We start from the raw sequence: 16,753 nt of genomic DNA, 5'->3' as shown, positions 1-16,753 counted from the left end.
GAACCAAAGCTGTTTGGTTACCAACGGTTTTAAAAATATCTTCTTCTAGATAAAATTCTTCATCTAAATTCCAGTCTGTTCATCACACTGAGAATAACATTTGGATTATTATACTTTCATGCTAACATGAGGGTGAGTAAATAATAAATTAATTTCTATGCCATTGTCTTAGAACATATGACCCACCCCATTTTAATTCTAACCCCTCCATCTTTTGATTCTTTCTCTTTGTTTTCACATTTCCATTGATCTATGCTCTTGATTTCATCACTTACTATCCAACCCTCTTGGCTTCCTTCTTTTCTTTTGTCTCCATCAGGCTGATGGGTGTGTGTCACCGAGACACTTGTAGTAGCAGTCACAGATGGCGCAGCCGATGCTGCCGCTGCAGCCTGTGTCTGCTGATGTCAGCTGAAAAACACATTTCAGCAGTTTTTTCCCCAGCAGAGAGAGCTGTTTGTCAGGCATAGCCTCTCCATACCTTCACACCTCCCAAAATTACGGTCTCTATCCACATTCAGTTAAGAGAGCTGAGCAAATTTGTTCAGTCATTTTATTAATCATAAAAATGTAACTAAAACTGGGCGGGAAAAAAAAGATTCAGAGCATGTTTTCCATGCTGGTACTCTCTAAATATTTAACTGTTGTTATTTCAAAGCACCAACAGCAATATTCAGCCAAATACCTTAATTTTTACTGAAATAAATGATAATTACGTGTAGAGATTTTTGATTCATTTAAATTATTGATTTAAACAATTCTTTTAATTTGACTAGGAGTTAATTGAAACATCACATTCAATTCAACCATTGCCATTTCTGATACTGAAACTAAATCAGAGATGCGATTAAAACATCTTTCTAGGAAACTTAATGGGAAAAATCGTCAATTCACAATAATGATAATGCAAGTTTTCATGCAAAATATCATGAATATATCACACATTGTGTCCCTTTTCACATTTTATTTATGCAGTACTAAAAAGCTAAAATGTTGTACTGCCACTCTAAAATTTGGTATTTGTTATTGTTTGGAAGGTCTGTGTTTCAAAATCATGAATATGTATCTCTTGAATATTAATTCAAGGGTCTTTATTGATACTTGTATGAAAAGGTTGCACTGACTGCTTTTGTTTTTTAAAAAATCCATCATGTTTGAATGAAATCTTTCCCTCATTCTGTTTTCTGTTCCTTTCTCTCCTAAGTGGACACACTTCCTAAGAGCCATGATCATCCCCTTCAGACACACATGCACACTCTACATACGATCCTCCCCCACACCCGTACACTGTACACACACATATACAATACACACACTAGCACACACCATCCCCCACAAAGATTACGAGTCAGCAGCTTCCTCTCAACAGTGACTGATTGGCGCTGTTGTGTTGCCAGCGGGCAGATGAGCCTCTCTCTCTCTCTCTCTCTCGCTCTACTATAATGCGTCTACTGGACACAGACAGCCCCGGATGACTCAGAGTCGGTAGTCATCAGTTTTGTTTGTGTGCATATTTGTGGATGCTATAGAATCCTTTGTTTGTGTATGGCTGGATGGGTGAATGTCATCTATTATTCATTCAAATCTTTCTTGGGAAGATTTGATATCTTTTTCATTCTGCACTTTGCAGAATGGAAGTCTATAGATTTGCACATTATCATACATCATCACTCCTATCTCTGGAGTACTTGATTCTGATTGGTCAATCACATGAACACTAAACAGTTTACTGTTGTCCCTGGCAACCAGTCTCCTACATTGTGCTGTTTTCATGTTTTTGCATCATTCTGTGGTCTCTTTCTTCTCACATACAAAAGAAATGTAACTGGAATCAGTATTTCACATCCTTTTTTTATTGGAAAATAGCCGTGTAATAAGGGGGATAATGTAGTCAGTTCTGATCACCCTGTCTGTGTTTATTTTGAGATAATATCCAACAGACTGTACATTATTTGTTATATTTTAAATGTTTCTTATTTAGTCTCTTTTTATCATATGCGTTTAAGTTCAAAGTCTGTGCGTGTTCTGCTTTCAGACATTGGTATTTCCTTTTTTAATATATATTTAAATATAGTTGATAATTAACACAGATAAAAATTCAAATGACTCAACAAGATCCTCAAAAGGTTGTACAGGGAAAAAAAGTTTGGAATTATACTAAGGAATTCTTGGAATGTGTGTTTTTGTGATTTTACTATAATCAAAGAGAACAGTTAGCTTAATCAGTAGTCTTTCACTCACTGTAAGAGTGTGTTTTGTTTGTGTTTAATTTGCTTCACGTTCCCCACACTGCAGCAATCAGCTGTGCTTTGACTCATTGTAACAGAAAAGGCTCATTTAAACCTCAAGCTTGGGTTTTCCCTCCATGCCTTTGCCCTGACTCTAAATATAATCCCCCTGTTTTTTCCAAATGGAAAAATCTACAAAACAAATTCTTTGGTTCTGGTGTTATAGTAGGAAAGAGGTTCTCTGAACTCCCTTCTAGCCACAAGAAAAGTCAGATGATAACATCTAGGAAGACTTAGCTGTTTGCCCCTATCAACAAAAGAAACACACTCATAGTAAACAGTGTCTTATCCCACATTCATTGAACATAAAGTGTTGATCTCATTCCCTCCCATCTATGAGCACAAGTTCACTTGTGCTGTTGAGCACTTTACATCATTGAGGGAAAATAGAGAGCGCTTTGTGGACTGAACAATGCTGTCTCAGATCAAAGTCCAGCCATTGTAATGTGTCTGAGAATGAAGAAGAGCACCTACATCGACGTCTGTCCATGACGTTTTGACTCCAGCATAGCACAGGCAGAGCCTGACTCACTGGCTTGCTTTCCATTACAATTTTGATTTGATTGACATCTCTAGTTTACAAGTGAGCCTGTACAGTTATATAAAGATTGGGTTTATAGATCTCACAAGGTGATTCACACCTTTTTTGGGAGAAGGGAGCTCAAAACAAGAAAAGCTATGAGCCTGGGTTATTATTTTCTACCTACCTAAATGCATTTACTGACATGCGCTAACAGCCCAAAGGCCACAGTGGGCCTGCCAAGCTTTTGCAGGCTCAGGCATTTACCTAATTATCTAGCATTAGGTCAAATGGAAGGCTTCCATATCTGTCTGTGTCTGTCTGTCTCTCTCTCTCTCAGCAGGCTCAGGATGGCTGTAGTAGGGATAAGCCGTAAGAGTCCTAGAGCCCATTAGGCTTTAAGATTGCTCACCTGAGGGATAGATGTGACATTATGTTTACAAACCCACAAACTTCCACTTGTTGCTGCAGTACCATTTGCAACAAACAGGGGGCGCTAGCTAAGCTTAACCTAGGGGGGTGACTTGGCCAGGGAGGGGGTATGTCAGATGTCTTTGTTACATAAATGAGGCTGGTCTCTTGACCTTACTGACAGCCTCCATCTTTTCACTTTTTATTTGCCGCTGTATAGAACGTTCGGTGCTGACCTGATAAAAGATTAACTGGCACTTTACAGTGTTTGTTTACGGTCATTTGAGCTGTCGAGTTCTCTCAGCACACTCCAAGTGCCCTGAACAATGGCAGTGCTGATGGTAACATTGGCAATTTCCCCTGTTTTTTCTGTGTGTGTGTCCGCAGGTCAGTGCCCGGGGATTCGCTCCATTGTTACAGTTTGCCTATACGGCTAAGCTGCTGCTCAGCAGAGAAAACATCCAGGAGGTCATCCGCTGTGCTGAATTCCTGCGCATGCACAACCTGGAGGACTCCTGCTTTCGCTTCCTGGAGGCCCAACTACGCAGTGAGGAGGATGGCCTGGTCCTGTGTCGCAAGATGGCGTCTGAGAGCAATCACTCGGAGGACGATAGCATGCAACCCGAGTTGCTGACGACAACGCCGGCTGCGGTGACCCTGTCTGGTTCTCCGCGCTCTCGCCGCGAACTCACCCTGAACTCCTTGCGGCGTCCAGACCACGAGCGGCTGGCGGCGACGGAGGAGTTCTCAGACGGACGGATGGACTTCGAGCGTCACGGCACCTCAGACCTGCCACGATGCCCAAAATACAGGAAGTACCAGTGGGCATGCAACAAGCACAATAACGACACCTCCTCACACACCAGTACCTCAGGTTTTCCAAGCACATTCAAGGAGATGAACAGGCCAGCTGTGATGCAAATCAAGCAGGAGCCACGCAGCGAGGAAGAGTCCATCTCGCTTTGCCTGTCAGGGGACGAGCAGGATGGTGGTGAAAAGGACGGTGTGGCTGAGATGGAGCTGGATGGATCCATCGCAGTGGACCAACCGAAAGGCAGCAGCAAGTCACCCACCTGCCTACGAACTCTCTTTAAGAAGGACCTGCCTAGCACACCCCAGCAACTCTTTGCTAACAGACTCGTCAATGCCCAGGATAAAGGAACCACTCAGGGAGACCACAAAAAAGACTACAGGCCTTCGCTTGGCAATGAGCTTAGCATGCCTGTGGCGTTCCCCAAAGACGCAGATGGTTTCCCGCCAGGGCTTTCGTTGAAGTCAGCTACCTGCGATGGTGTGTGCAAGCAAGAGGTGGAGCCGGACCGCCGCAGTGTCATCTTCTCCTCAGGGCCCTGTGACCGTCTGGGTACGCCCACCCACTCCCATCCTAGCGGGAACTCACTGGAGAAGGAGCTCTCAGAACACATGCCAAAGGGATTGTGGGCTGGCGCCAGCCAGTCCCTCCCCAGCTCCCAGACCTACTCCCCCAGCACCACAGCCAGCGACCCACCCCTGCTTTGCCGCCAAAGGCCCAATACCAGCTGCCCAGTGCCAATCAAGGTATGCCCGCGATCGCCCCCCTCAGAGACTCGAACTCGGACCTCCAGTTCCTGTTCGTCGTATTCTTACGCCGAGGATGGGAGCGGCGGGTCCCCCTGCAGCCTGCCGCAGTTTGAGTTCTCATCCTCGCCTTGCCCCAATGTGACACGGTGTCTCACGACTGATCCGCAAGAAGGAGGCGGTGGGACGGAAGCGCTATTTGCACGGGTGCGGCCCAAGATAAAGTGCGAGCAGTCGTATGGAACCAATTCCAGTGATGAGTCAGGGTCCTTTTCGGAGGGGGACAGTGAATCATGTCATGTTCGAGAGCAAGGCCCCGAGGTGAGTCTTTCAGATTTCCCTCTCGTGTTTACCAGTTGTCCAACAGTTGTCCTTCCAGAAGCACAATATCTCATCCTCTGACATCTATTCATCCAGAAACCAATTAGATTGCCCTCATGCTATCAGAGGCTTCCCCTTTGATCCCTATTCACTGAATAAAGCTGCAGACTCCTAATGGGCCAATAAACATTGTAATAACTTTCATGTCTGGACCGACATGAACGTGAATAACTAGAATGTTATTACTCTGGCCTTGTGTGATTTGCCTGGAAAAAGCTAACAGAGTAGATTACAGCAGAGAGGAGCATACTTAAATTTGTATAGGGAAACCGCAGTAAGCTATGACTGAAATTAAGCGTCTTAATATATGATCTGTCATGTGACAGAAGAGTTTGGCTAAGATTTGGAGAAAGTGAATAGGAATGGTTCACCTTAAAGGGATAGTTAACCCAAAAATGAAAATTCTGTCATTAATTACTCAACCTCATGCCGTTTCAGACCCGTAAGACCTTTGTTCATCTTCAGACAAATTAAGATATTTTTGGTGTAATCCAAAAGCTTTCCGACCTTCCATAGACAGCAATGTAACTGAAATGTTCTCAGACCCAGGAACGTAGTAAGGACATCGTTAAAATCTCCCATGTGACATCAGTGGTTAATTTGTGTTCCAAAGATGAAACTTGTAAGATGAAGGTCTTACAAGTTTAGAACGACATGAGGGTGAGTAATTAATGACTGAATTTTCATTTTTGGGTGAACTATCTGTTTGAAATGTCAATTTAGTCATTTAATCATCCTCAAGCTGTTGCAAAACTGCATGACTCACTTTGTTCTGCAGAACACAGATGTTATTTTTAAAAATGTCTGTTTTTTTGTCCATATAATGGAAGTCAGTGGTCAATTCTTCAAAAAATCTTTCATGTTTTACAGTGCAAAGAAAGTCATAGTAACATGAAGGTAAACACACGACAAAATTTTCATTTTTGGGTGAACTATCCCTTTAAATGTATTCAAGGCAAAATTCAGTCGAAAACTTTTAAACCATTTTTCTCAGTCTTAGTGTTGACATGGCAGTGTACTGTACAATGGAATGGAGAAATAAAGATTAAAGTAAAACAGGGCACCGAAGCATAGGTCAAAAATATATAAAGCCCTACATACTGTAATGTAATAGAGTAAGCTACAATTCACAGCCTCATCCTTAGAAAATTTTAAAAGCGAAATGGAGAGTCAGAGCGCATGTGCACACAACAAGCCCCAGTGCTTCCTAAGCTCAAGGTATATATTTCTCATCATCTTTCTAAAGAAACTCCCTTTTGATGGTGAAGGCAAGACATTGATAAAAGACACTGATGTAGAGATTTGGTATGAAGAGAAAGAATAGATAAACACTTGTGTGATGTTGGTTAGCGCATGTTGTCTGATCTAAGTGCGAGCTGAGTGAGATTTCACTAGGGATGATGCTGTATATACCGTAAGAGTAAAGCACTACAAAGGAGAATGAGAGATCTTCATCTTTATAGACTGGGGATGAGACCTTTAGGAATGCATGTAGGGCCCACAATGAAGAAACTGGTCCGTTGCTATGGTAACACCGCACAATCAGGAATGAATTGGCTAGTTTTCAGCAGTTTATGCGTTTGTTGTGCTTAAAAGACTTGAGACACACTGCGCAGCATCCGGACAAGCTAGACAAACCAGCTGCTAATGTGTAGTTATAACCTCTCGTAGTATTTCCATCCCCACACACAGTCACAGAGGATCTGACTCTTCATTTGGCTCTTCAGTGGAGCTTTGTAGTTCAGTTAGTTTACTTTTTCATTCCAGTTTTCTTTCATCAACAGACCAAAAATCACTTAAGATTCCTAAATGAACGACTTCATTTAGTTTCAAATACAATGGAATTGTATCTCCAGATGTTCGAGATCTCAGATAGCAGCTCGTGTTGAAAGCTCTCGTCACTCTAGTATCTGAAATATTATTTCACTCCAAAGTTCATTCTTCTTCTCAGTTTCGTTCTCAGTGTTTTTAGTTTTCTCATCTAAACCTGACCGTCGCTTTGAAGCTAGGCTGAAAAAGTCTGTTGAAAGGACTGAAAGTCTCACTTCTTTCATTTAGAAACTAGAACAAATGCTATTTTTCTTATTAATTTCATATTTCGTATCCTGTAAATTGGCTCTTTCACAACTTAAGTGCTCAAACCGTCAACTGTAGTCTGTAAAAGAAAGGTTCAGATTTGTTCGACTTTATAAAAACCATGCTTACAGTTAAAGAACTCCAATCTTTCTGTCTCTCTCTTGTTCTTTTTAACTTGCTCTTTCCCCTAGTGATATGACAATATAAACACAATATAAACACAGAATTTTCTGGGAAGAGACTCTGTCCTTTCTGTGTTTTCACAGCAAATGGCAGGTGAGAGAAAGAGCATGACAGAGAGAGGAGGATCAGCACACAAAGAGAGAAGCACACAGTCTCAAAAATAGCTTCAGCCTGCTGTTCAAAACAATGAATTCAAGAGAGGAAGGAAGTTGTTAAACTGTAGGCTAATCATAGTGCTAGTCTAGGCTGGTCTAGATACTGGAGTTAAACCAGATCTTTGAACTTCTCTCTCTCCTTCATGAGTCATAGACAGTATCACTTACCCTGTGTGATCAGCACCTATTCAAACAGGAAGAGCTCAGGTCCAAGAGCAGCTGTATTCCCATATCATTTGGTTTGGCCTTACTTTAACCTGTTTCACTCACAATAATACATACTTTCTGAGAACAACTTGACACCTTTGGAAGATACTAGAGGAGTGAAGTCTTAAGCGTTTTTAAGTGCAAAGTCTTGACAGTTAGCTGAAGATTTCACTGTAGATTGACAGCGGAAATTTCAGGAGAAGGGCAAAGAAAGGTCCTGAGGTAAAAATACAAAAACACTGCCCTACTGAGGACCGTTATCTTATCTCGAGATGTTTGAGAAGATTTCTCCACCATTTTCTTCATGCTTTAGTCATTCGGTTACACTGGGCGAAGTATTGATCTTGAAGTGAGTGGGTGTGATCAGAAAAGCCCACAGACGAAAATCTCACTCTCACTTCTTCATTCTCATTCTTCAAAATCACAGTGCAAAAAGCATTAACCCTTTAGCTACATGCATCGCAGGAAGTGAGGAGTGAAGTCAGAACCATTTCTGTTCCTCTCATTCCGTCTTTAAAAGCCAAGCCGCTCTCTCAATATGAGCCGATTGTGGTCTACAAATTATTCGTCAGACGTCGCATTGGTGAACTGTAAAACCGCACGATTGAAATATGCTGAAGGTGAAAGATTCAAATATTGCGATGCTTAGTTTGTTTGTTAAGGCAGAATCGGATATTACGTTTCTGTTTAATGAATGGATGTCTAGAGTCAATCTAAAACTCAGTTATATATAAAACTTGGTTAGATATACACTACCAGTCAAACGTTTTTGAACAGTAAACTGTAAAGGCTCACAAAGCCTGCAGTTATTTAATCCAGTATACAGCAAAAGCAGTAATATTGTAAAATATATTTACAATTTTAAATAGCTTTTTCTGTTTGAATACATTTTAAAAATGTAATTTATTCCTGCGATCACAACTACATTTTCAGCATCATTACCCCAGTTCAGACATTTATAATGCTACAAAAGATTTCTATTTCAGGCACTTTTTATTAATAAAAGAAATCTGAAAAAAATCTACTCAGCTGTTTTCAAAATAATAGTAATAAATGTTTTTTTGAGCAGCAAATCAGAATATTAGAATGATTTCTGAAGGATCATGTGACTGGAGTAAGGACGCTAAGAACTCTACTTTGAAATCACAGGAATAAATGACATTTTAAAATATGTTTAAATAGAAAACCTATATTTTAAATAGTAAAAATATTTCAAAATTTTACTGGTTTTGTTGTACTTGGGATCAAATAAATGCAGGCTTGGTGAGACTTCTTAAAAAAAAAAAAAAAAAAACATTAAAAATCTTACTGTTCAAAAACTTTTGACTGGTAGTGTATTGGAGCCTCATAAGTTATCATTTGACACAATTTTTTTTTTTTTTTTTTTTTTTTTTTTTTTACATCTACTGGTATTGACCAGTATTTTCATGTTCATTTCCCCTATATTTGCCTTAAAAATGACATTTGCCATCATCTAATGCATGCTCAATTATTTAAAACATTAACAATTCATGTTTAAAACACTTTTAATGTATTCTTTTGTAAATCTCAATGTAAAAATATTAATAGTAGTTTAAATAGTAAAAATATTTTACAATTTTACAGTTTTTGGTGTACTTTGGATCAAATAAATGCAGGTTTGGTCCACAGAAGTGACTTTAAAAAACATTAAAAATTATTTTTTTGACTGGTGATGTAAAAATTCCATAAATGGAGTGTAAAATGCTGCAGTTAACAATGTTGGAATAATGACATATTAATTTTTTTTTAGTAAACATTATCAAAGGTATAGATTTACAACATTACAGTGAAAAAAATCTGCTTTTTTGTCTTCTTTATTTCATTTAGTGCTAGACCAATCAGCTAAATAACTGCTATTTGGCCGTTTTAAAAATATTTGTTTAAAAAAAGAAAAGAAATTCAAACAAATGCTGTTCTTTTGAACTTTCTATTCATCAAATAATCCTGAAATAAATAAAATCAGTTTCTACAAAAGCAGCAGCTTTTTCAGCATTGATAATACGATAAATAAAGAAATGTTTCTTGTGCACCAAATTAACATATTAGAATGATTTCTGAAAGATTGTCTGAAATTAAAGACAGCAAACACAGGATTACATTTAAAACAGTTATTTTAAATAGTAATAATAGTTTGTAAAACTTTATTAGCAAAAAAATAAATCTAAAAAAATGACAGTTTTTGACCTACACTAAAATTATAAAGAGCTATACATTTCTATACAAGCTACACGGCTCAGATAATTTGCTCTTGGAATAATTTTTTAATGAGAAACTTGTGTTTCATGTTAAAATTTCTGGCTTTTAATCGCAGACATTGGTATGTTGGCAAGCCAAGCACAGTTTAAGACACTCTTTCAGAGCTCTCCTGAAACTGACTGAGACTGACTGAAGTTTCTCATGAGAAAAATCTGAGAAGCTAAAGATTTAAGTCTCTATTAGCTCTTCATTTAAACTGATCGCCGTCTAAGAGAAAATAATTTAATTCCTACAGCCTGCTGCTTTTTACTCCAGATGTGTTACATTAGAAATCTACCACTGACCTAGACAGCCATTCATACAGGCCATTTATCTTAGGCATACACATACACCCACAAGCAGACGCTTTGGTCCTGATGGGGAAGAAGCCCCACGGTGACCACAGACAGGCCCATCACTCCATTAGACGGAGTGAGTGCGTGCATGTGTGTCTATCCTGTGTCTCTGAGAGGGGGGATGCATGCATGTGAGTGTGTGTGTGTTCATGGATAGCTTTCCCCCATTACTCAGCCCCTGTGGAGAGTTCCAGTAATAGCAACAGGGCTGAGAGAAAAAAAACAAGAGAAGAAAGGAGGGAAGGGGAAAAAAAGAGGAATATCTTAGGGGTTGTTTCAGACTGTTTTCTTATCTGTGTCACATGGCGTCTCATTACTGAGACATGTGAAACGAAGAGATGCATAGCAGCGCAGTAACGTTTCTGGGAATGTCTGAGGGACAGTAATGATATTTAGCGAACAGATGATCTAATTACCGCTAAAGGCATTTTAAACTGACCAAACGACTAACGTCCCTTCTTGTTTGCACATTAAAATGCATTTCCAGTTTTAACTTACATTAAACAGGAAATTAAGAGCTTATCATATGCCAATAATTTTGCTAAAATGTCCACGTGTGATCTCAGGCATTTGGCCTCGGTCATTCCAGTCACCTCTTTCTACCTTCCCACAATTCCCTGCTGCAGATGTTCATGCTAACGGAAGCGAGGGACAAAAAGAGTGGGGCCACTTTGCTCCCAATAATGAGTCCTACTTTTCACTCCAGACCCATTTCAAGAATAATGACCTATAGAAAGGGACACGAAAAGAGAGAGAGACAGAATCGGGATCACTTTTGAATTTCTGAGTGCCGCTGGTGTGTGTTCTGTCATCTCTGTCGGCATTCTAAACTGGTTCTGGTGGTAAGACGCTAAATATAGACATCACTCTTACGCTAGTGCCACACACACACCGATACCAGATAGGGGAAGGACACATGAGAAGGTCATACAAAGAAAGCGTCTCCTTGGACCGTGTAAAAAGACATTTCTCTCCATCTAAAGAATCGGATCATTAAGACAACACAAAAATCAGACAGAGCGTGTATGCGCAGCGATTCTCGATGTCGGCTGAGCTGTGAGAGTAGAAAAAGGTCCGTCCATCATTTATTAATGATGCCGTAGAGACAGAGCGGGCCGACCTGCCAGTGCTCCGGGCACCCTGCTGCTCTGCGCCAGACTGAGCCAGATCTACACTTTCATCTTCTCTCAGTCTCAACCAGAGTCACCGTGGGCTTCCCAGCAGAGCGGTCCACTTCACATGGAAGAGTAGCTGCACCGCTGTGGTTCAGGTTTATGGGGTCATAATCACACTAAGCCCATGTGAGTTCTTAAGTAGGGCAGTACTACAGTCAGTGTACTGGTTACGTTACGGTTGCCTCATTCATTGCAACTCTAGTTAATGTGAGATTATTTTCATGTTATGGTCGAAAAAATGAAAATAGATACACACTACCGCTCAAAGGTTTGGTATCAGTAAGATTTTTAATGTTAGAAGTCTCTTATGCTCACCAAGGCTGCATTTATTTGATCAAGAATACAAGTAAGAAAAACAGTAATATTGTGAAAATATATTGTGAAATATTACAATTTAAAATATTTTTTTCTATTTTAATACTCTAAAATATAATTTGTTCCTTTCACGCAGAGCTGAATTTTTTTATCAGCAATACACAATTCTTCAGTGTCACAATCCTTCAGAAATCATACTAATATGCTGATTTAAAACTCAGTTGTAATCAATGTGGGAAATCGCTGTGCTGATTAATATTTTTTTGGAACCTGTGATTGGTTTTTCAGGATTCTTTGATGAAAAAAAAAAGTTTAAAGATCAGCATTTATAGTTTTTTTCTAACAATACAAATCTTTACTTTCACTCTTTATCATTTTAACATCCTTGCTGACTGAAAGTATTAATTTAAAAAAATATACTGACCTCAAACTTTTTAATGGTCATGTCTATTTCTATTTTAAATAAATGCTGTTCTTTTTTACTTTTTATTTTTCAAAGTGTCCTGAAAAAAGTATTACACGTTCCAAGAAAAAATAAATAAATATAGTAAGCAGCAAAAACAGTTTTCAACATTGATCATAAATGAAGTGACCGTACACTAACAGTCAAAGGTTTTTGTCCTTGCTAAATAAAAATAAAAGTATAAAACATTAAAAATCTTACTGTTCAAAAACTTTTGACTGGTAGTGTATATTGTGCACCAGATTTATTTCCAATTAGAAATTACGAACCATCTTTCTATGTGGTATTTAGAATAAATAATTACAATAATGATTTGATTTAATAAGGATGCACCAGATTGATCAAAAGTGACAGTAAATTTAGATTTCTATTTCAAATAAATGAAAAAAAGTCAGTTTCCACAAAAAGCAGCACTATTTTCATAGTAAATAAAAAGAAATGTTTCTTGAGCACCAATGCAGCATATTAGAATGATTTCTGAAGGATCATGTGACACTGACGACTGGAGTAATGATGCTAGCGCAATAACAAATCACATTTAGAATATATATTCATAGAAAAAGTTATTTTACATAGTAATAACATTTCACAATATGACTTTCTTTTTTTTCCTTTTTTTTTTTTTTATCAGATAAATGCAGGCTTGGTGACTTTTTTTTTAAATATTAAAGAAGTCTTGCGAATGCTAAAACTCTACAGACTTTGCAAATCATACAGACCCCAAACCTTTAAACCGTGATGTGTGTATGAAATATTTTCATGAGAGAAATGACCTTTTTTAAGATTTATTTTTTGGTGTTTTTTATCTTTATTTTGATAGGACAGTTAGTAGACAGGAAGCTAAGTGGAAGAGAGGGGGTGGGATCGGGAAAGGTCGACGAGCCGGGTTTCGAACTCGGGACGCCTGAAGCCCGACAGCGCTATGGGTCAGCGCACTGCCCATTTTAATTAAAATCTTAAATTAATCTTTCAGATGTCACCAGAAACAAAGTGTTAAAGCGTTAGTTCACCCAAAAATGAAAATTCTGTTAATTACTAACCTTTATGTTGTTCCAAACCAGTAAGACCTCCAGTCTTCAGAATACAAAGTTTTTTTGGATGAAATCCGAGAGCTTTCTGACCCTCCCTAAGACAGCAAGAGTACTACCACGTTCAAGGCTGAGAAAAGTACCAAGATGATCAACAAAGTAGTCCATGTGACATCAGTGGTTCAACTCATTTTACAAAGCTGTCTATGGGAGGGTCAGAAAGCTCTCAGACTTGATCATTATTCATCAGTATTTTAAATTGTGTTCCAAAGATCTTACAGGTTTGGAACAACATAATCATTTTTGGGAGAACTATCCCTTTAAGCAGGTACAAAGAGGGATTCTCTCCCTCAAAACCTTGAGAGACTTTATGTATCACTACATTTACAGTACCTCCTCATTCTCGCCCACTCTTTGTTAACCTGAATTTTTCTCTCCTCATCATGACATTCCTTCATTTATCCCTCATGATAGCTCACTCTAACAACAGCAGGGTGTCGAAGTATGACATGCCCTCAGAAAGCCCTCCAGACCATGATAGAGAGAAGTCAAACGATGCTTTATATTGTCAAACGCTCATCGTACATGAAGAAGACATCATTTCCTACTCTGCTCAGTGCGTGTATGTAAGCGATGATACGTTCAGAATCCACTGACAGCTTAGCTCGTTAACACTTGTAATTTGCATACTCATGCCCTCTGGTAATCACCTGACAGGAATGTGAAACAGAGGAAGAAACGACTAAAGCAGCCGAGCGTTTTTATCTCAATTCTCTGACAGAAAGATGCTTTCGTGTTCCTGTCTTTCTCAGTCTTTGTTCCTGTGTCTGTCTTCCTTGCGCTTTTGACCTCTTTGTTAATAAGTGATGCTGGTGGATGTTGTAAGCTTGTGATGTTAGAGCTCATGAGAAATGCTCTTTGTACATGTGAAGAACTGTGTTCTGCCTCCATCTAGTGGTGACGAAATACATTGCAAGTTTGGTTACACTGTTACACATTTTTATTTCATCAGAATTCACTGATCTTTTTCATTGAATGTCAGTGGAGAAGGATGTTTTTTTGTTTTGGTTTGGGTTTTTTTCCAAACATATGGTGTAGTAAAACACCTGACTGTGTCGAGTTCCCTTGTTTTGCCATCAGCTGTCAATGAAATTTTCAGGGAAAAAAGTAAAAGGTCACAGAATAATGCTTCGCTCATGTGTGTCTTCACAGGTCAAGCTTCCGTTCCCTGTTGATCAAATCACAAATCTTCCACGCAACGACTTCCAAATGATGGTGAAAATGCACAAGCTGACTTCAGAGCAGCTGGAATTCATCCACGACGTGCGCAGACGTAGTAAAAACCGTATCGCGGCCCAGCGCTGCCGCAAGAGAAAACTTGACTGCATCCTGAACCTTGAGTGTGAAATACGCAAACTGGTAAGTACCTGAGCATGTCCTGCGGTACGTGACAAAACATCTTTATTTTACACGTCGGCCTTCAGGTTGTTATCAATCACCACGAACGGCAGGGGACCCATATTGCCATGGCAGCATTGCTACCTGTCAATCACAAAGGCTGTCCCATGCTGTTTCCATGATGGAGGCGGAGCCACCCGTCTTTGATGTGTGATGCGGTGTATGTGCATGAAGCCTGACAGCCTGCGCTTTGATGCCACATGCGCATCCTCTATATAATCTCGCGGAAAGCAGCAGGAGAGATGCCTCTGCTCCTCTTCTTCTCCTCCTGCTCTTCCATCCTCTTATCGTCAGTTTGACAGCTATATTAAAGCTCGAGTGAAATGAAGTTGTAGCATGAATGAATTTATGAAGACAGGAGATGTGAAGTGTGTAGATCTCCATGGAGATTGAGAGCTGGAAGACGGTGTTAGTGCTGCAGGGTGACCTACATAACTCAGCTGGTCCCTATAGATCGCTGTACATTCATAACAAAGTGTGTATGCATGCGTGCGGAGGAGGTTTTGACGATGTTGTAGAGAACAAATGTTCCTCCAAACCATGAAATCACCTCATTGTGGGCATCAGGTGTAAAAAAAACAAATAATGTTAAATGAAATGCTTAGTTAGTGTTTATTTCACTGTACAGGGTCCCTACAATTAAGAAAAAACTGTAAATATTAGGGTATTTTATTTTATTTTATATATATATATATATATATTTTTTTTTTTTTTTTTCACGCCTGGAAATCATTTGAGTACATTTTTTTTTTTTTTTTTTTTTTTTAATTATAAAGATTTAAATTAATTAAAAAATATCTGTATTGAATATCAAATGTAAAGTAATATTTCAGTGCAATGTTAAGCAAAAATAAATAAATAAATAAATCGCTACATTATTAATGTACCATCAGTAAGATTTTTGAAAGTCTCTTTTTTATTTGATAAAAAATATAGTAAAGTAGCAATATTGTGACATATTGTTACAATTTTACTGTTTGAATATATTTTAAAATCTAATTTATTCTTGTGATTCAAAGCTGAATTTTCAGCATCATTACTCCAGTCTTTAGTGTCACATGATCCTTCAGAAATAATTGTATTATGCTGATTGTTTGTTTGAGAAACATTTCTTATGATAATCAATGGTGAAAACTGCTGCTTAATATATTTATGAAAACAGTGATTTTTTTTTTTTCTATATTCTTTGATATTTTGATATATTGAAAGTTTAAAAAAACAGCATTTATTTAAAATGGAAATATATTGTGTGTGTATACATATATATATATATATATATATATATATATATATATATATATATATATATATATATGTAAATTGTAAAGATTTTTACTGTCACTTTTGATCTATTTAATATATTCTTACTCAGTAAAAATTATTTATGTATATACATTATTACACATTATTATATTCAATATAAATAATATTTATATACAGTATAAATATTTTGAAGAATAATTAGAATTCATGTTAATTATAGTTCTAATAATTCAAAAAACATATACACTTGATAAATACACTGCCGTTTAAAAGTTTGGCATCAGTAATATTTTTAATGTTCTCGTTAAAAGTTTAATTTATTTGATCAAAAACACAGAAAAAAACTGTACTATTGTGAAATATTATTACAATTTAAAATAGAAGTTTTCTATTTTAATATACTTTAAAATATAATTTATTTTTGTGATGCAAAGCTAAATTTTTTTTTGGAAACTGTTATACTTTTTTAGGATTCTTTAATTAATAAAAATTAAAAAGGACAGCATTTATTCAAAATAGAAATCTTTTCTAACAATATAAATCTTTACTATCGCTTTTTATCAGTTCAACACATTCTTGCTGAATAAACTTTCAAACAAAAAAAGGAACAAATTTACTGACCCCAAACTTTTAAACAATAGTGTATATTGTTACAAAAAAT

At 37.9% G+C, this 16,753-nt stretch overlaps 1 protein-coding gene across 4 annotated transcripts in view; it reads left to right on the top strand.

Annotated features, from left to right (window-relative positions):
• bach2b (BTB and CNC homology 1, basic leucine zipper transcription factor 2b) overlaps positions 1-16,753 on the top strand; it is a 118,950-nt gene that overhangs the window by 100,626 nt on the left and 1,571 nt on the right. For all 4 annotated transcript variants that reach the window (XM_051138120.1, XM_051138118.1, XM_051138121.1 and 1 more), the window contains 2 exons: positions 3,607-5,097; positions 14,584-14,790. In XM_051138120.1, the coding sequence (XP_050994077.1) occupies positions 3,607-5,097; positions 14,584-14,790 (1,698 nt within the window). The remainder of the gene's footprint in view (positions 1-3,606; positions 5,098-14,583; positions 14,791-16,753) is intronic.

The sequence above is a fragment of the Labeo rohita genome, chromosome 20, assembly GCF_022985175.1.
Source record: "Labeo rohita strain BAU-BD-2019 chromosome 20, IGBB_LRoh.1.0, whole genome shotgun sequence".
Taxonomy (NCBI): domain Eukaryota; kingdom Metazoa; phylum Chordata; class Actinopteri; order Cypriniformes; family Cyprinidae; genus Labeo; species Labeo rohita.
The sequence above is the reverse complement of the archived record's forward strand: the minus strand, read 5'-3'. Positions and strand labels throughout refer to the sequence as shown.